Source organism: Bombina bombina, chromosome 2 (genome assembly GCF_027579735.1).
Source record: "Bombina bombina isolate aBomBom1 chromosome 2, aBomBom1.pri, whole genome shotgun sequence".
In the NCBI taxonomy this organism is placed as follows: Eukaryota; Metazoa; Chordata; class Amphibia; order Anura; family Bombinatoridae; genus Bombina; species Bombina bombina.
Window position 1 is genome coordinate 58,734,124 of NC_069500.1, and position 20,834 is coordinate 58,754,957.

Here is a 20,834-nt window from a genome sequence, read left to right on the forward strand (position 1 = left end):
GGAACAACACACTCCGGTGCTGTTTTAAAATAACAAACTTTTGATTGAAGATATAAAAACTAAGTATAATCACCACAGTCCTCTCACACATCCTATCTATTAGTTGGGTGCAAGAGAATGACTGGGTGTGACGTAGAGGGGAGGAGCTATATAGCAGCTCTGCTTGGGTGATCCTCTTGCACTTCCTGTTGGGGAGGAGTTAATATCCCAGAAGTAATGATGACCCGTGGACTGACTACACTTAACAGGAGAAACAAAATGTATGCTTACCTGATAAATTTCTTTATTTCTGGACATGGAGAGTCCACGTCATTCGAATTTCTAGTGGGATATTCAACTCCTGGCCAGCAGAAGGAGGCAAAGAGCACCCCAGCAAAGCTGTTAAGCACAACTTCCCTTACCCATAACCCCCAGTCATTCAGCCTAAGTAAAATGAAAAAAGAAGAAACACAAGGGTGAAAAAGGTGCCTGAGGTTTGCTAAAAAAAAAAAAAATGCTGATATACAAATAAAGAGAGGGCTGGTTATGCCCGGAAAGAAAGAAATTTATCAGGTAAGCATAATTTTTTTTTTCTTTTCTATAACATTGAGAGTCCACAACGTCATTCCAATTACTAGTGGGAACCAATACCCAAGCTAGAGGACACGGAATGAACAGGGAGGGAGAAAAACGCAGGAGGACCTAAACAGAAGGCACCACTGCTTGAAGAACCTTTCTCCCAAAAGAAGCTTCAGTCGAGGCAAAAGTATAAAATTTGTAGAATTTGGAAAAAGTATGCAAAGAGGACCATGTTGCCGCCTTTCAAAACTGTTCCACAGAAGCTTCATTTTTTGAAAGCCCAAGAAGAGGAGACAGCCCTAGTGGAATGAGCCGTAATTCTCTCAGAAGGCTGCTGTCCAGCAGTCTCATAAGCCAAACAAATCATTCTTAAAAAGGGGCAGTGAACCCATTTTTGTCTTTTGTGATTCAGATAGAGCATGCAATTTTAAGCAACTTTCTAATTTACTCCTATTATCAAATTTTCTTAATTTTCTTATTATATTTATTTGAAAAACAAGAATGTAAGTTTAGATGTCGGCCCATTTTTGGTGAACAACCTGGGTTGTTCTTGCCGATTGGTGGATAAATTCAACCACCAATAAACAAGTGTTGTCCAGCGTCTAAACCAAAAAATAGCTTAGATGCCTTATTTTTCAAAAAGATAGAAAGAGAACAAAAATATTAATAGAAGTAAAATAGAAAGTTGCTTAAAATTGCATGCTCTATCTGAATCATGAAAGATAAAAATTGGGTTCAGTGTCCCTTTAAATCTGAGAGAAAGAGTAGAAGTGGTACGAGGGACCGCATTATCTGCATGAAAATAAGGCATGGGAAATCACACTGCAGAGCTGAAATCTCAGAATTCTGCAAGCGGAAGAAAAAGCAAGGAGAAACAAAACCCTCCCAAACAGAGCCTGCTGCAAAAATACTCTAAATCTATGTTGAGGCTCCAAGGAGGAGGCAGGAGCTAAGTGTTAACAGACGCTCTCTCCTGTTTGATACGAGCAATAACTTGGGGAAGGATAGCAAACAAAGGAAAACAGGAACGCTAGACCGAAATTTCAAGGAATTACCAGAGATCTGTACTTTGGAAGCTTGACGTTCTGACAAGACGCCATAAGATCCAAATTCAGAACCCCTCACCTGAGGGTTATCCAGGAGAACATTTTCGGATGGAGAGCCCACTCCCCAGGAAGAAAAGTCTGTTTGCTCAGAAAAAGCACCTCCCAACTGTCCACTCCTGGAATGTGGATGGCAGATAGAAGATAATCGTAGGTTTCTGCCCACTGCAGAATGCGAGTCACCTCCTTCCAGGCCAAGGAACTCCGAGTTCCTCCCTGGTGGTTGATGCAAACCACTGAGGTAATGTAGTCCGACTGGAATCTGATAACTGGACTAAAGATAATTAAGGCCAAGCTGCAAGGCATTGAAGATTGCTCTCAACCCCAAGATGTTTATGGGAAGAGAAGACTCCTCCCGAGTCCACAAAACCCTGAGCTATAAGAGAGCCCCAAACTGCTCCCCAACCTAACAGGCTGGTGACTGTAGACACAATCACTCAGGTCTCCAGAAGCAAGAGCCCTGAGATAGGATGATCTTGAGAAATCCACCACAAGAGAAAGACTCTTGTTAAGGGATCCAGATCTATCCTCTGCAATAAATCTGAATGGTCTGCGTTCCATTGATTGAGCATGCATAGTTGAAGAGGTCTCAGATGGAACTAAGCAAAAGGAATGATGTCCATGGAAGCAAACATCAGACCAATCACCTCCATGCATTAAGTCACTGATGGATGAATAGCAGACTGGAGAGAAAGGTACAAAGCAAGAATTCTTGATATTCTGACATCTGTTAGGAAACTCTTCATGGATAGAGAATCTCTGATTGCCCCTAATTAACACACCTTTGTACTGGAACAAGGGAACTCTATTCCAGATCCATCTCGTGGGGACGTAGAAAAGACAACAAAATATCTGTATAAGATCTTGCTAATTGAAAAGTTGATGCCTAAACCAAGACGTCGTCTAGGTAAAAGCGCTACTGCAATTCCCAGGGATCTGTACCACTGCCAAAAGGGCCTCCAGAACCATTGTGAATATTCTGGGAGCCGTGGCAAGACCAAACTGAAAAGCAACAAACTGCTTGAAAATTCCACTTCGGAATGCTTGCTGTCACCAGAAGTACATGCCAGATGAGGAAGCAAGGGCTGTAAATGGGTTCAAACCCATAATCTTCTTCTTTAGGAGTGATGTGGTTACCACAAAGCGATATCTCCCTTTCCAGAAAGGCAAACCTCATAAACAGGTGATGATCCCAGAGATGGGAACATGTAGATACGAGTCCTTCAGGTCTATGGTCGTCAAGAACTGACCTTCCTGAACCAATGAAAGGATGGAACGAATAGTTGCCATCTTGAAGGACGGAACCCTGAGAAATTTGTTGAGACACTTCAGGTCCAGGACGGGGCGGAAAGTTCCCTCCTTTTTTTGGGAACCACAAAGAGATTTGAAAAGATCCTTGTCCCAGTCCCTCTATAGGAACTGAAACAAAAACTCCCAAAGAGGATAGGTCCTTTCTAATAAAACATATAGTGAAAGAGCAAGTGCCTTGTGTGAGGCCTGAACTCACGACCTTCAGACTATGAGACTGACACGCTTCTTATTGCGCTAACAAGGCCAGATTAAGAAGGCCTCCCTCTTTACTTGGTTTGTGGATAGTCTTGACAGGTATGGAAGTCAAAACTTGAATTTCTATACATAAAACATAGAAATAAATATATTAGAGTCTTAGAAACACTAGGAAATGAGAATGAGACATTAAACAATCCATATCACAGACGCTAACTAATATCACCACCATATAAAGGTATTTTTATTGTATTATTATAATAAAAACCTAGAATTAAATATATTAGTGTCCTAAAACACTAAGAAATTGAGTATGAAACAAACCATGAAAAAAGATTTTTAAGCCCCTGTAAATAAAATAACAGCGCATACATTTCACTGACATTAGTACGGATATATGGGGTTTCTGTACAACAGGAATAACATAAAAAGCATTATTATGTTAAATAAATATGCTTCATTACAATAACAATATGACCTTCCACTAGAAGTTCAAATAAGATCTTACATCCTAGGAAAGTTTAACAGATCTGGTACCATCCAAAAAGAAAATTAAGAAAAGGTTTAAAAAAACTACAAAATACTCATCTAGAGTCATTTTAAAAAGGCAATGATAAATACCGTTCATTACCACTAGATGGTAGTAGACAACAGGGATTTCAAATATAGTGTAGAAAGGTTGATGTAAAGAAGGTTAATAAAGAAGGTTAACCCTTCCACACATAATAAACAAACACTTGTTCTCTAAATAACTGTTTTAGAAAAAAGATGTCCTGAGAAAATAAAGGGAAGACATAGACTGTATGAACTTTACAAAGCACACATTCTACAAGATGAAAAAATTTACAAGACCCAGTAAAAACATAATTTATGCTTACCAGATAAATTATTTTCCTTCCGGATAGGGAGAGTCCATAGGTTCATTCCTTACTGTTGGGAAATACAACACATGGCCACCAGGAGGAGGCAAAGACACCCCAGCCAAAGGCTTAAATATCCCTCCCACTTACTCATTACCCCAGTCATTCTGCCGAGGGAACAAGGAAAAGTAGGAGAAACATTAGGGTATAAATGTTGCCAGAACAAAATAAATAATAGGGGACCACCCATAGACAAGAAAAAACGTCAGGGGCCATGGACTCTCCCTATCCGGAAGGAAAGGAGTTTATGTGGTAAGCATAAATTATGTTTTCATTCCTAAAATAGGGAGAGTTCACAGCTTCATTCCTTACTGATGGGAAAACTATACCCAAGCGGGAGGGAACAAAAAAGGAAGAGGGCTCCACAGCCTGCAAAACTTTTCTCCCGAAAGCTGCTTCAAACTTGTAAAATTTTGAAAAAGTATATAAGGAGGACCAGGTAGCCGCCTTACAAATCTGATCCAGAAGCCTCGTTCTTAAAGGCCTAAGAGGACGATGTACCGCTGTCTCGTAAGCTAAGCGGATGATGCTCCTTAACCAAAGAGATAGGGAAGTCAAAGAAGCCTTTTGCCCCTTACGCTTCCCCGAATAGACAACAAAGAGGTAGATTGTCTAAACTCCTTAGTAGCCTGAAGATAGAACTTCAAGGTGCGAACCACATCCAAATCGATGAAGAAAGATTAGGACACAAGGAAGGAACCACAATCTCCTGAATGATGTTATGATCTGACACAACCTTAGGAAGAAAACCGAATTTAGTACATAAAACTTCCTTATCTGCATGAAAAATCAGATAAGGGGGCTCACATTGCAAAGCAGAGATCTCAGAAACTCTGTGCGCAGAGGCAATAGCCAATAAAAAGAGAACCTTCCAAGATAACAATTTAATGTCAACGGAATGCAGAGGCTTAAACAAAACCTGTTGCAAAACCTGAAGAAAAAGATTTAGGCTCCAAGGAGGAGCCCCAGATCTAAACACAGGTCTGATCCTAATTAGAGCCTTAACAAAGGACTGCAGTCTAGAAGCTCAGCCAGTCTCTTGTGCAATAAAACTGACAGGATCGAAATCTGTCCCCTCAGGGAACTAGCAGGAAGGCCTTTCTCCAGCCAATCCTGGAAAAAAAATAAGATCCTGGGAACCTTAACCTTAACTCTGTGCCAGGAAAAACCACGCTCTTCCCACCAGAATAAGTAGGTAGATACACAGAGTAACTGGTTTATGAGCTTGAATAAGAGTATCAATGACACTCACAGAGAAACCTCTCTTGGCTAAGACTAAGCGTTCAATCTCCACAAAGCCTCAGAGAATCTAGATTTTGATTAACAAACGGACCTTGGACCAGCAGGTCTCTGCGACAAGGTAATTTCCACGGAGGAGAGGAGGACATCCCCACGAGATCCACATCCTTACTGATACCCGCTCCTGCTTGATGCAGGCCACCACTAGAGGAAGAAGCGGTAATGAAGGAAAAAGATATAGGAGTTTGAACCTCCAGGGCACTGCTAGTGCATCTATTAGATACACTTGGGGATCCCTCGACCTCGACCCGTACCTGGGTAGCTTGGTATTGAGACGGGACACCATGAGATCTATTTCCCGGTCCCCCACTTGCTGCATATCTCTGCAAACACATTGGGATGGAGAGACCATTCCCCTGGATGAAGGATTGCCTGCGGAGAAAATCTGCCTCCCAGTTGTTCACACCCGGAATGTGGATCACTGACAGCTAACAGCCATGGGCCTCCATCCACTCCACAATCTGAGATACTTCCTTCATCGCCAAGGAACTTCTCGTCCCCCCCACTGATGGTTGATGTAAGTCACCAAGGTTATATTGTCTGACTGGAATCTGATAAATTGGGACGAACCCAGAAGTGGCCAAGTCTTTAAGGCCTTGAAGATTGCCGTAGTTCCAAAATATTGATCGGGAGGGAGGACGACTCCTGAGTCCACAACCCCTGTGCCTTCCTGGCACCCGAAACAGCTCCCCATCCATGTAGGCTTGCGTGCATAGTCACAATCTCCCAGGATGGTCTTAAGAAGCATGTCCTAAGTTAGCTTGCAACGTCTCTGGTCTGTTAGAAATATCCTAATAGATATGGAGTCTATTATAGTACCCAGGAATTCCACCCTGGTACTTGGGATAAGAGAACTCTTTTCCAAGTTTATCTTCCATCCATGTGATCGAAGAAGACTGAGAAGGTACTTTGAGAATTCTTCCGCAAGATGAAAGGATGGTGCTTGCACCAGAATATCGTCCAAGTATGGGGCTACTGCAATACCCTGAGTTCTGGCAATGGCTAGAAGAGCCCCCAAAACCTTTGTAAAGATTCTTGAAGCAGTAGCTAGGCCAAACGGAAGGGCAATGAACTGGATGTGCTGGTCCAAGAATGCAAACCTCATGAACTGAACATGTTCCCTGTGGATTGGAACATGAAGGTAAGCGTCCTTCAGATCTATAATGGTCATAAACTGGCCTTCCTGAATTAAAGGAAGGATTTACCTTACCATCTATCTTGAAGGAAGGGACACAGACATTTGTTTAAGCACTTTAGGTCCAGAATTGGGCAGAAAGTTCCCTCCTTCTTTGGGACCACAAAAAGGTTTGAATAAAACCCCAAACCTCTTTCTTCGATAGGCACCAGGACAACAACTCCTAAGGAGGATAGATCCCGAACGCACCCTAGAAAGGCATCCCTCTTTTCTGGTCTGGTAGAAAGATTCGAGAGAAGGAATCTGCCCCTTGGCGGATGAGATTTTAAGCCTATCTTGTATCCCTGAGATACCACCTCCAGGACCCACTGATCCTGCACGTCCTTGAACCAGGCGTCTGAAAAAAGAGACAGTCTACCCCCTACACGATCCGATCCCGGATCGGGGGCAGCCCCTTCATGCCGATTTGTTTTCGGTGGGCTTCTTAATCTGCTTAGATTTATTCCAGGACTGAGCCGGCTTCCAAGTACTCTTGGGTTGCTCAGGCTTGGAGGAGGATTGTTGTCAATGGGATTTGTCAAAACGAAAATCAGAAGATTGTCGTCCCTTAGACTTATTCTTCTTATCTTGCGGTAGGAAGGCACCCTTGCCTCCGGTAACCGTAGAAATAATGGAGTCCAGGCCTGGTCCAAATAAAATCTTTCCCTTAAAGAGAAGAGAAAGGAGTCTGGACTTAGAAGTCATATCCACAGACCAAAACTTTAACCTGAGCGCCCGGCGGGCTAGGACGCAGATGAAAGAATTGGCGATTCTCAGAGCTTTAATTCTGTCTTGAATATCCTCAAGGGGAGACTCCACCTTAATGAGTTCCGACAAAGAGTTGCACCAGTAGGTAGCCACTCCGACAACCGTGGCAACTGCAGCCGCCGGTTGAAACAAAAATCCTGTATGTTGAAACATCTTTCTCACAAAGGTTTTAATTTTCTTATCTATCAGCTCTCTAAAAGAAGAACTATCTTCAAGAGGTATAGTAGTACGTTTAGCAAGCGTAGAGATAGCACCATCCACCTTAGGAATGGAACCCCACAAATCCAGTTGAGAGTCCGGGACCGGGAACAACTTTTTAAAAGTAGACGAGGAGGAAAAGGAAGAACCAATTCTTTCCCATTCATTCTTAATAATGTTCGCCATCTTAACAAGCACAGGAAAAATCCAAGGAACTTTCCTGTCTTCGTAAACTCTGTCTAATTTAAGTATCATAGGTGCTTCAGGCAGCATGGCCTCTGGAACCTCTAACGTAGACAGAACCTCCTTTAATAAAAAATGCAAGTTATAATATTTAGATGACTCTGGGTCAGGAGAGCTATGTTTAACCTTTCTCTTGCGTTTGTTAGAGCGAGGTAATGCACTGAGGGCTGCAGACACCGCCATTTGTAACTGCGAGGCAACATCCGCAGGAAGAAGGCCCCCTCCAGATGGAGGATTAGATGTGCTACGGGGAACTGTATGTGGAGTGGATAATGTAGCAAGGGTAGTAATCTCACGGACGCCGAGTCCTGAGAGGTAGACGGCTCAGAGGCACGAAGAGCCTTAGCAGACTTGTCTCCCTTCTTAAGACTTTATAACGGTGTTAAGGCATGTGGAACATAATTGAGTGGGTGGGAAAACCACGGCCTCCTCACAATATAAACAGGTATGATTTAGTACAGAAAGAGTACCTTCTAACATCTCAGAGTCCTCCGTAGCTCAGGTTATACCCACAGGAGGACACAAATAACATAATTTATGCTTACCTGATAAATTCCTTTCTTCTGTTGTGTGATCAGTCCACGGGTCATCATTACTTCTGGGATATAACTCCTCCCCAACAGGAAATGCAAGAGGATTCACCCAGCAGAGCTGCATATAGCTCCTCCCCTCTACGTCACTCCCAGTCATTCGACCAAGGACCAACGAGAAAGGAGAAACCAAGGGTGAAGTGGTGACTGTAGTATAATTTAAAAAATATTTACCTGCCTTAAAAAACAGGGCGGGCCGTGGACTGATCACACAACAGAAGAAAGGAATTTATCAGGTAAGCATAAATTATGTTTTCTTCTGTTATGTGTGATCAGTCCACGGGTCATCATTACTTCTGGGATACCAATACCAAAGCAAAAGTACACGGATGACGGGAGGGCTAGGCAGGCTCATTATACAGAAGGAACCACTGCCTGAAGAACCTTTCTCCCAAAAATAGCCTCCGAAGAAGCAAAAGTGTCAAATTTGTAAAATTTTGAAAAAGTATGGAGCGAAGACCAAGTTGCAGCCTTGCAAATCTGTTCAACAGAGGCCTCATTCTTAAAGGCCCAAGTGGAAGCCACAGCTCTAGTAGAATGAGCTGTAATTCTTTCAGGAGGCTGCTGTCCAGCAGTCTCATAGGCTAAACGAATTATGCTACGAAGCCAGAAGGAAAGAGAGGTAGCCGAAGCCTTTTGACCTCTCCTCTGACCAGAGTATACGACAAACAGGGAAGACGTTTGTCGAAATTCCTTAGTTGCCTGCAAATAGAACTTGAGGGCACGAACTACATCCAGATTGTGCAGAAGACGTTCCTTCTTTGAAGAAGGATTCGGGCACAAAGAAGGAACAACGATCTCCTGATTGATGTTCCTGTTAGTGACTACCTTAGGTAAGAACCCAGGTTTTGTACGCAGAACTACCTTATCTGAATGAAAAATCAAATAAGGAGAATCACAATGTAGGGCTGATAACTCAGAGACTCTCCGAGCCGAAGAAATAGCCGTTAAAAATAGAACTTTCCAAGATAACAACTTTATATCAATGGAATGAAGGGGTTCAAACGGAACTCCTTGTAAAACGTTAAGAACCAGGTTTAAACTCCATGGCGGAGCAACAGTTTTAAACACAGGCTTGATCCTAGCTAAAGCTTGACAAAAAGCCTGGACGTCTGGAATTTCTGACAGACGCTTGTGCAACAAAATGGACAGAGCTGAGATCTGTCCCTTTAATGAACTAGCCGATAAACCCTTTTCTAAACCTTCTTGTAGAAAGGACAATATCCTAGGAATCCTAACCTTACTCCAAGAGTAACCTTTGGATTCGCACCAGGATAGGTATTTACGACATATCTTATGGTAAATCCTTCTGGTAACAGGCTTCCTAGCCTGTATCAGGGTATCAATAACCGACTCAGAAAAACCACGTTTTGATAAAATCAAACGTTCAATTTCCAAGCAGTCAGCTTCAGAGAAGTTAGATTTTGATGTTTGAATGGACCCTGAATCAGAAGGTCCTGTTTTAGAGGTAGAGACCAAGGTGGACAGGATGACATGTCCACTAGATCTGCATACCAAGTCCTGCGTGGCCATGCAGGCGCTATTAGAATCACTGATGCTCTCTCCTGTTTGATTCTGGCAATCAATCGAGGAAGCATCGGGAAGGGTGGAAACACATAAGCCATCCCTAAGGTCCAAGGTGCTGTCAAAGCATCTATCAGAACCGCTCCCGGATCCCTGGATCTGGACCCGTAGCGAGGAAGTTTGGCGTTCTGACGAGACGCCATGAGATCTATCTCTGGTTTGCCCCAACGTCGAAGTATTTGGGCAAAGACCTCCGGATGAAGTTCCCACTCCCCCGGATGAAAAGTCTGACGACTCAAGAAATCCGCCTCCCAGTTCTCCACTCCCGGGATGTGGATTGCTGACAGGTGGCAAGAGTGAGACTCTGCCCAGCGAATTATCTTTGATACTTCCATCATTGCTAGGGAGCTCCTTGTCCCTCCCTGATGGTTGATGTAAGCTACAGTCGTGATGTTGTCCGACTGAAACCTGATGAACCCCCGAGTTGTTAACTGGGGCCAAGCCAGAAGGGCATTGAGAACTGCTCTCAATTCCAGAATGTTTATTGGAAGGAGGCTCTCCTCCTGATTCCATAAACCCTGAGCCTTCAGAGAATTCCAGACAGCGCCCCAACCTAGTAGGCTGGCGTCTGTTGTTACAATTGTCCAGTCTGGCCTGCTGAATGGCATCCCCCTGGATAGATGTGGCCGATAAAGCCACCATAGAAGAGAATTTCTGGTCTCTTGATCCAGATTCAGAGTAGGGGACAAATCTGAGTAATCCCCATTCCACTGTCTTAGCATGCACAATTGCAGAGGTCTGAGATGTAGGCGAGCAAAAGGTACTATGTCCATTGCCGCTACCATTAAGCCGATCACCTCCATGCATTGAGCTACTGACGGGTGTTGAATGGAATGAAGGACACGGCATACATTTTGAAGCTTTGTTAACCTGTCTTCTGTCAGGTAAATCTTCATTTCTACAGAATCTATCAGAGTCCCCAAGAAGGGAACTCTTGTGAGTGGAAAGAGAGAACTCTTCTTTTCGTTCACCTTCCATCCATGCGACCTTAGAAATGCCAGTACTAACTCTGTATGAGACTTGGCAGTTTGAAAGCTTGGAGCTTGTATCAGAATGTCGTCCAGGTATGGAGCTACCGAAATTCCTCGCGGTCTTAGGACCGCTAGAAGAGTACCCAGAACCTTTGTGAAGATTCTTGGAGCCGTTGCCAATCCGAATGGAAGAGCTACAAATTGGTAATGCCTGTCTAGAAAGGCAAACCTTAGATACCGGTAATGATCCTTGTGAATCGGTATGTGAAGGTAAGCATCCTTTAAATCCACTGTGGTCATGTACTGACCTTTTTGGATCATGGGTAAAATTGTCCGAATAGTTTCCATTTTGAACGATGGAACTCTTAGGAATTTGTTTAGGATCTTTAAATCCAAGATTGGCCTGAAAGTTCCCTCTTTTTTGGGAACTACAAACAGATTTGAGTAAAACCCTTGTCCTTGTTCCGACCGCGGAACCGGATGGATCACTCCCATTAATAAAAGATCTTGTACGCAGCGTAGAAACGCCTCTTTCTTTATTTGGTTTGTTGACAACCTTGACAGATGAAATCTCCCTCTTGGGGGAGAGAATTTGAAGTCCAGAAGGTATCCCTGAGATATGATCTCTAGCGCCCAGGGATCCTGAACATCTCTTGCCCAAGCCTGGGCGAAGAGAGAAAGTCTGCCCCCCACCAGATCCGGTCCCGGATCGGGGGCCCTCGATTCATGCTGTCTTAGGGGCAGCAGCAGGTTTCCTGGCCTGCTTGCCCTTGTTCCAGGACTGATTAGGTCTCCAGCCTTGTCTGTAACGAGCAACAGCTCCTTCCTGTTTTGGTGCAGAGGAAGTTGATGCTGCTCCTGCTTTGAAATTACGAAAGGAACGAAAATTAGACTGTCTAGTCTTAGCTTTGGCTTTGTCCTGAGGCAGGGCATGGCCTTTACCTCCTGTAATGTCAGCGATAATCTCCTTCAACCCGGGCCCGAATAAGGTCTGCCCCTTGAAAGGTATATTAAGCAATTTAGATTTAGAAGTAACATCAGCTGACCAGGATTTTAGCCACAGTGCTCTGCGTGCCTGAATGGCGAATCCTGAATTCTTAGCCGTAAGTTTGGTTAAATGTACTACGGCTTCCGAAATGAAAGAATTAGCTAGTTTAAGGACTCTAAACCTGTCCGTAATCTCGTCCAGCGTAGCTGAACTAATGTTCTCTTCCAGAGATTCAATCCAGAATGCTGCAGCAGCCGTGACCGGCGCGATGCATGCAAGGGGTTGCAATATAAAACCTTGTTGAACAAACATTTTCTTAAGGTAACCCTCTAGTTTTTTATCCATTGGATCTGAAAAAGCACAGCTATCCTCAACCGGGATAGTGGTACGCTTAGCTAAGGTAGAAACTGCTCCCTCCACCTTAGGGACCGTTTGCCATAAGTCCCGTGTGGTGGCGTCTATTGGAAACATTTTTCTAAATATTGGAGGGGGTGAGAACGGCACACCGGGTCTATCCCACTCCTTAGTAACAATTTCAGTAAGTCTCTTAGGTATAGGAAAAACATCAGTACTCGCCGGTACCGCAAAATATTTATCCAACCTACACATTTTCTCTGGTATTGCAACTGTGTTACAATCATTCAGAGCCGCTAAAACCTCCCCTAGTAATACACGGAGGTTCTCCAATTTAAATTTAAAATTTGAAATATCTGAATCCAATCTGTTTGGATCAGAACCGTCACCCACAGAATGAAGCTCTCCGTCCTCATGCTCTGCAAGCTGTGACGCAGTATCAGACATGGCCCTAGTATTATCAGCGCACTCTGTTCTCACCCCAGAGTGATCACGCTTGCCTCTTAGTTCTGGTAATTTAGCCAAAACTTCAGTCATAACAGTAGCCATATCTTGTAATGTTATCTGTAATGGCCGCCCAGATGTACTGGGCGCCACAATATCACGCACCTCCCGAGCGGGAGATGCAGGTACTGACACGTGAGGCGAGTTAGTCGGCATAACTCTCCCCTCGCTGTTAGGTGAAATTTGTTCAATTTGTACAGATTGGCTTTTATTTAAAGTAGCATCAATACAGTTAGTACATAAATTTCTATTGGGCTCCACCTTGGCATTGGAACAAATGACACAGGTATCTTCCTCTGAATCAGATATGTTCAACACACTAGCAAATAAACTTGCAACTTGGCTACAATTTTATTTAATAAAAACGTACTGTGCCTCAAAGAAACACTAAACGATTAATGACAGTTGAAATAATAAACTGAAAAACAGTTATAGCATCAATCCTTGTAAACAACACAACTTTAGCAAAGGTTTCCCATTAGCAAAGCAAAATTAATTAAATTACAGAGTAACGTTTTTTATCACAGTCAATATATAATTCTCACAGCTCTGCTGAGAGAATCTACCTCCCTCAAAAGAAGTTTTGAAGACCCCTGAGTTCTGTAGAGATGAACCGGATCATGCAGGAAATACAATGAGCAACTGACTGGAAATTTTGATGCGTAGCAAAGAGCGCCAAAAACGGCCCCTCCCCCTCACACACAGCAGTGAGGGAGAAACGAAACTGTCATAATTAGAATAAGCAACTGCCAAGTGGAAAAATAGCCCAAACATTTATTCACTCAGTACCTCACTAAATGTAAACGATTCTACATTCCAGCAAAAACGTTTAACATAATCAATACATATAAAAAAAATTCTTATGTACTTTTTACAGAGTAATTCCAGTGAAGTACCATTCCCAGAATACTGAAGTGCAAAGTATACATACATGACATTATATCGGTATGGCAGGATTTTCTCATCAATTCCATTGTCAGAAAATAAAAACTGCCACATACCTCTATGCAGATTCATCTGCCCGCTGTCCCCTGATCTGAAGTTTTTACCTCTCCTCAGATGGCCGAGAACAGCAATATGATCTTAACTACTCCGGCTAAAATCATAGTAAAACTCTGGTAGATTCTTCTTCAAACTCTGCCAGAGAGGCAATAACACACTCCGGTGTCATTGTAAAATAACAAACTTTTGATTGAAGTCATAAAAACTAAGAATAATCACCATAGTCCTCTTACACATCCTATCTAGTCGTTGGGTGCAAGAGAATGGCTGGGAGTGACGTAGAGGGGAGGAGCTATATGCAGCTCTGCTGGGTGAATCCTCTTGCATTTCCTGTTGGGGAGGAGTTATATCCCAGAAGTAATGATGACCCGTGGACTGATCACACATAACAGAAGAAAAAAAGGTTTTTTGTTTTTTATATATAATTATAAAAAAATATACATATCATTTATTATAGAAAACTGTACCTTTATACTCCCAATGGCTGGGGCACTCACCACCTCCTAGACAGTTAACAGAGGAAATGCTCTCCTCAGGTTCAAGACTTAGCCGGAATGGAGGAAATGAACAGACCACACCTGGTCACATGGAGTGCAAGACAGTACTTCCCTTGTTATTACAAGTACAGTAAATAATAGGAGCTGTGCAACACTTTCAAAAACGAAAGTGAAACTTAAAAGTGAAACCTGTTTGTTCCAGCCAAAATCGCACAGTCTATCAGCCCAGGGGGAAAAAAAATCACACAAAGCAGCATGTAAATAATTAATAGACTGATTAATTAACCCCAACTGTTCAATAAACCCCCTTCAGAGGATATTAACCCTGGATCCTATCAAGGTATAAATGAGCCACAAGGTATAAATGAGCCTGGATTACCTCCAGGATCCATGCTGTGGAACAGAACACAGCCTCTCAAGTGTGACAGTCTTATAGCAGCACTCCTGACATGGACAAATTGAGTGAGAGAAAGCAGGCAGCGAAACGCGTCAATACTGATTGCTTAGGAGCTGTTAGCAGTAGTCTGGATGGTTTAGCAGAAAAACTTTCCCTGCATTTCTAGACTCTAACTTTCATCAATACTCTTACTGAGAGGTTGAAATGACTACTTAAAACTCCAGTCCTATCTTGAAAGGCAGATACCCTTTTTCAGGACGTTTACAAGCAAAAAAGGGGGGATCCAATGGCACTACCTAATTGTAAACAAAACTGCACCCTATATGAAATAGTAGCTCATCAGTATATTAAAACAAAGGGCGGGAAGTGCTGTGTATTACATAAACTTGTACAACAAAAGAATGGAAAGAGAGAGGACCATTCAATACACTTCTAGCACTAAAAGCAGTCTGCACTTCTAGGTGTGATAGATTACCATATCTATCAGGGACCTGTAGAAAAAGAAAATACAGAGTAACCAACCCTGGTTTTCCAAATAGGGGTAGCATAATGTTAGAAATAAAGCAAAGACTACCTTGCCGCTTTCTAACTGCTAATAGCCACCATTACTCTTACTAAAGAGATTGACATGGACACAGCATAGCCCCTAATCCTTGTTTGCAAGGAAAAGTACCCATAAAAGAATTAAATATCTTCAGACATCAACTTCACACATCCTCCATTGACAGAGGCAAAGAGAATGGCTGGGGGTTATGGGTAAGGGAAGTTGTGCTTAACAGATTTGCTGGGGTGCTCTTTGCCTCCTCCTGCTGACCAGGAGTTGAATATCCCACTAGTAATTTGAATGACATTGTGGACTCTCCATGTCATAGGAAAGAATGAACACTTTTGGGTTTCATATTGCTTTAAACAAATCATAAAAACAGAAAGTAGTTTTAATCAGAGCAATCCTGCTTCCTCCAATCACAGCTTTCCCCCCAGGGTAGTCATTGCCTGAGGCCATGCTGTGATTGGAGGAAGCAGGATTAGTCATTGCTGACGTGTGAATAGAGGATCTCTATGTGGGGGAAGCTGCTGTAGCAGTGAAAAGAAAAAGAAAAAGGTATTTTTTTTAACAAAACGCTGCTTTGTAAACTTTGATAAATGAAAGTGCCCCTGTTTTTAATAGTATTTTTTAAAAACGGCTTTCATTCACCAAAGTTTACCTCCACTTTAATGCCCAGGATTAAAAAAATACAAGGGCACTTTAATTCCTTAAATTTTACAATTACACTTTTTTTAAAAAAAAAAAAAAAAACTTTTTTGTTCCTTCGCCCTCATCTTCTTCTGTATTTTGCAAATTTATGATGAATATGGCTTCCTCCAATCGTTGCGTACCCCCATTGGCATCCAGGTCGTGGGGCATGCAAAGATTGGAGGAAGCAGGATTCGTCATCCATATGTAAAATACAGAAGGAGAAGCAGGCGGAGGATCAGCGGTATGTTTATCGCAACAAAAAGATACTTTTTTTTTTTCTTTTTTCAAGGTGTGTTTGTAAAGTTTAATGAAATAAAAGTGCCCCTGTTTTAAAGTGTATTTTTTAAAACTGGGCTTTATTTCGTTATACTTTACAATCACTTTAAGATTAAAGAACCATCAAATAGAGTAGAATTGCATAATCAACACTGACAATAAAAAAAAAATGAATGCAGTATCACTTACTCTGAATTTTAAATGAGCAATAGATTTTTTTCTAAGAAATATCAAGATATCCTTTAGTTTGCCAGCCTCTGTATCATGTGACAGCCATCAGCCATTTACAGAATGATATACGCATTACACTGTGTAATCTTGCACATGCTCAGTAGGAGCTGTTAGATATCATTTATACGTACACAAAACTCTGAGGGGTAGCTTAATGACTTCATATTCACGCTTCTAACCCTATCCAAACTCATGAAGTGCAGCAAAAATAAAAACCAAACAAAATAATGAAACCAAAAATCATCCTGTATTGTATTTCCAAAAACAACTCAACCCAGTTATCCTATTCATGCTACCTAAAGCGGTATGATCCCCTCATTTTAAAGTGGGTACACCCTCTGTGAGGGGTATTGTGAATGTTATATGCAGTCTTTAGGGGATAGGGGCTCCTTTGGAAATACATTAGGTAAATCTTTCTAGCAACTAATGACAGTGGTAAAAGATCCAACATTAGAAAGAGGGGACTTTCCGCTGTGTTTTATGAGGGAAATAAGGCTCTAAAAAGGCCCCACCGCCTAATCAGACACTATGCCAGTGCCTAATTGAGGCAGGTGATCGTGATTACCACAATCAGGTCTTGTAAATTATAGGGTGATGTGACACCTCATATAAAAGCAACAGACAATTTTGTTAAATGGTTAATAAGTTAACAAATAATGATTCTCCTAACCCTACACTTTCGCTACTCCATTACCTTTCTCAATCTGCAACACACTAAATGCTTGTTTTGTATAGATCCAAGGTATTTGTGCTGAGCTGTGTGTGTGTATATGTGTGTGTGTGTGTGTGTGTGTGTGTGTGTATGTGTATGTGTAAAGTATCTTGCTAACTAACTTAAATGGTAACTTTTCATATACATGCTTTTTAGAGATTAATGCCTTGTTAGATTTAATAGGATCTTGAACATTTTGGGCACCGCCTCTTTGAAAAAACAACATGCAACATGGCCTCTCAAGCAGAAAGGATGGACATGCCTGGTCTATATATTAAAGTGAATGTAAATTTTTATGCTAAAATGCCCGTTTTTTAAAATTTTTATTAAAAACAGGGGCACTTTAATTCATCAAAATTTACATTTCACTCGGGTTGTGAAAAAATACTCCGCCCATCGCAAAGCCTCTTCCTGGGTCTAAAATGAGGAATCCAGCATCCTCCAATCACAGCGTTGAATCAGACACGGATTCCCCCGGGGGGGAAGCCGTGATTGGAGGATGACCGATCCATCATTTGTGACGTCAGAAATGGCTTGCGACTACAGGAGGGACGCTGGAGCGGTTGTCAAGTTTAAAAGGTATTTTTTCACAACGAGTGAAATGTAAATTTTGATGAATTAAAGTGCCCCTATTTTTAATCGAATTTTCAAAAACCGGGCACTTTAGCATCAATATTTACATTCACTTTGAACAAGAGGCAAATTTAAAGTGGAAGAATTACTGGCACAATACACAGCATATACAAGATGATTCATTCTTTCATACATCAGTGTTCCTAGTGCACCCAGACTGGTTTTCATACCTTTTAGCCTTAAGCACATGGAGCACAGCTCGCAGGAACAGCTCATCATACTCTGCCTGTAGCTTCTCCACCGAGTACAACTCCAAGCTCTGGTTAGAACTGCAGTTATTGCTCAGGTACAGGGCCCAGTGATCGCTCACATAACACAGGGTCATCCTAGGGACACAAACAGATAAAACTGTCAGAGATATACACTGAGAGCCTTAAAGCATGAAACCCAAACATTTTCTTTCAGGATTCAGATAGATGATTCAGATAGCAATTTTAAACAACTTTTTGTTAGCAAATTCTCTTGGTATCTTTTGTTGAAAAGCAGGAATATAAAACTAAAGAGTGTCCACATGTTTGGAAGACTATAAAACAGCAGTTTTGTAAGAGCAAAAAAAAATCAAATTGTTATAAGCAGTTTAATAGGGACATTAGAAAGTTCTTGCTTTTGTGTAAAATTTGTACTTGCGTCACACACTTCCTAGAGAGGCTAAAAAATAAATTCTGGAACCTGCAAATCAAATAGTTGGTTTAGGTCATTTTACACAAAATAGCAGCTGTCGAAGTTTATATTTCACATCAACATACTGCTTTGTATCTGCAGATTTGCAACATTTTAATCTAACAATTATTTTATTTTTTCCTCACCTTTTTATCACCCTACATGGACAGTGTCTGGGTACTAACATTACTACTTGCCAAGATTTCTCAGATTAAAACATTTACCAGCATTTTTTTTTTGTTAAAGACTCCATAAGATAAAATGTATCAGTCGACCAAGACAGAAACATATAGCAAAAACCAATGTCTAACTGATGTCCAATAAGAGACAAATAGTAAAAGCACAAACCTTTATTATACACTCTGAATTTTTAAAGAACGGAAGCAAGTATTTGCCACAACTATTAAATTACCGAATGATTCGGCCAATGCGCTTGACAAACTGCCGATACCGTGCTCTGTTAAACGTTTCTAAGCCAAGGGCCAGAAGGTCAACTAACGAATTGGCAAAAGCAAATATTTTCATCATTTCCTGTGGTGTTGTTTTTTCAGGAAAATAATCACCTGTACAAATCAGAGGAGAAATCATATAATAGAAAATTAACGGCAGTGTAAAACATTTATTCGTATGTTTAACTTCAATTGTCAACCTAAAAACCATGCACAACAAGGGGCAGATAAATGCTCCTGAATCAGAGGGGCACAGTATACAGCTGCCTTTGGAATTAGAGGGACTATATTGTTATAGGTTTGATTATTAATGTGAACTTCTGCAAGCAGAAGGAAGTAAACTTGTAATAAATGTATTATATTGCCTCTTTCCTAAAGTATTACTTCTAGTAAAACAACTAAAATATACACAGACAAATCAATGAAAGTTTTGGTGACTATACTGCACCACTGTAATAGTTAAAGGGATAGAAAGGTCAAATTTGTGTCATAGAAGCCACCACTGACTCCCTGAGGTGAGGTGTTTAAATCTCTCCACCTTTGTACACAAAAACGAAAATGTATGCTTACCTGATAAATTTATTTCTTTCTTGACACGGTGAGTCCACAGATCATCATCAATTACTGTTGGGAATATCATTCCTGGCCAGCTGGATGAGGAAAAGAGCACCACAGCAAAGCTGTTAAGTATCACCTCCCTACCCACAACCCCCAGTCATTCGACCGAGGAAAGGAGAGAAAGGAAGCACCATCTGGGTGCAGAGGTGCCTGAGGTTTATATAACATAAAACTGTCAGAAAAAAACCAGGGCGGGCCGTGGACTCACCGTGTCAAGAAAGAAAGAAATTCATCAGGTAAGCATAAATTTAGTTTTCTTTCTAATGACACGAGTCCTTGGATCGTCATCAATTACTGTTGGGAATCAATACCCAAGCCAGAGGACACAGATGATAAGGGAGGGACAAGACAGGAAACCTAAACAGAAGCCACCACTGCCTAAAAAAAAAAAAACACACCTTTCTCCCAAAGTAAGCCTCAGCAGAAGCAACATATCAAATTCATAAAGTATAGAAAAAATACGCATAGAAGACCAAGTTGCAGTCCTGCAAACTTGTTCAACAGAAGAAGAACCAGCCCTGATGGATAAGCCGTGACTCTCTCATGAGGCTGAATTCCAGCAGTGACATAGGCCAAACAATAAAACTCTTCAGCCAGAGCAAATGAAAATGAACCATAGTTCTCTGACCTTTGCATTTCCCAGAGAAACAACAAAACAGAAAACTAACGGAAGACCTTAGTCGCCTGCAAAAGAACGTCTGCGCACGCACCACAACTAGGTTGTGGAACAAACACTCCTTATGAGAAGGAAAAGGGTACAACTATTTCCTGACCAGAATACCTATTTGAAACCACTCTAGGAAGGGAAACTAACGTAGTACGCAGAGCCACTTTATTTGTAAAAGATAAGATAAGGGGACCATAAAGCAACGAGAAGACTTCAGAGACTCTCTTAGTAGAAACAAAGCCTTCCAAGATAACATCTTAATATCCAAGGAATGTATAGGCTCAAACAGGGCCTGATGCAAGGCTAAAAAAACAAAGGTTAAGACTCCAAAGTGGAGCAACTGATTTAACACAGGCCTGAAGTGGACCAAGGCCTGACAAAAAGATTGGACATCCGGCATGTCCATGAGACACCTGTATAGCAGAATGTATAAGATAGAGATCTGACCCCTGAGGTTACTGCCTACTCCAAGCCTTCCTGGAGAAAGACAATTCCCAGGAATCCAGACCCAACTCCAAGAGAAACCCTTGGATTCAAACCAATAAGATATTTACGCTAAATATTATAGAAAACCTTCTAGTAATTAGCATGCAAGCCTGAAACATGGTCTTAAAGACAGAGGCAGAAAACACACACCTAGACCAACTAAGCGATCAATATCCAAGCAGTAAGCTTTAGAGAAAACGAAAATAAAA

General features: G+C 41.7%; 1 protein-coding gene across 1 annotated transcript in view; it reads right to left on the reverse strand.

Moving 5' to 3' along the window:
- The window catches only part of EPG5 (ectopic P-granules 5 autophagy tethering factor), a 404,912-nt gene that overhangs the window by 324,653 nt on the left and 59,425 nt on the right, over window positions 1-20,834 (reverse strand). Inside the window, 2 exon segments of the mRNA XM_053701063.1 lie at window positions 17,916-18,071; window positions 18,818-18,968. Of these exon segments, the coding sequence (XP_053557038.1) occupies window positions 17,916-18,071; window positions 18,818-18,968 (307 nt within the window).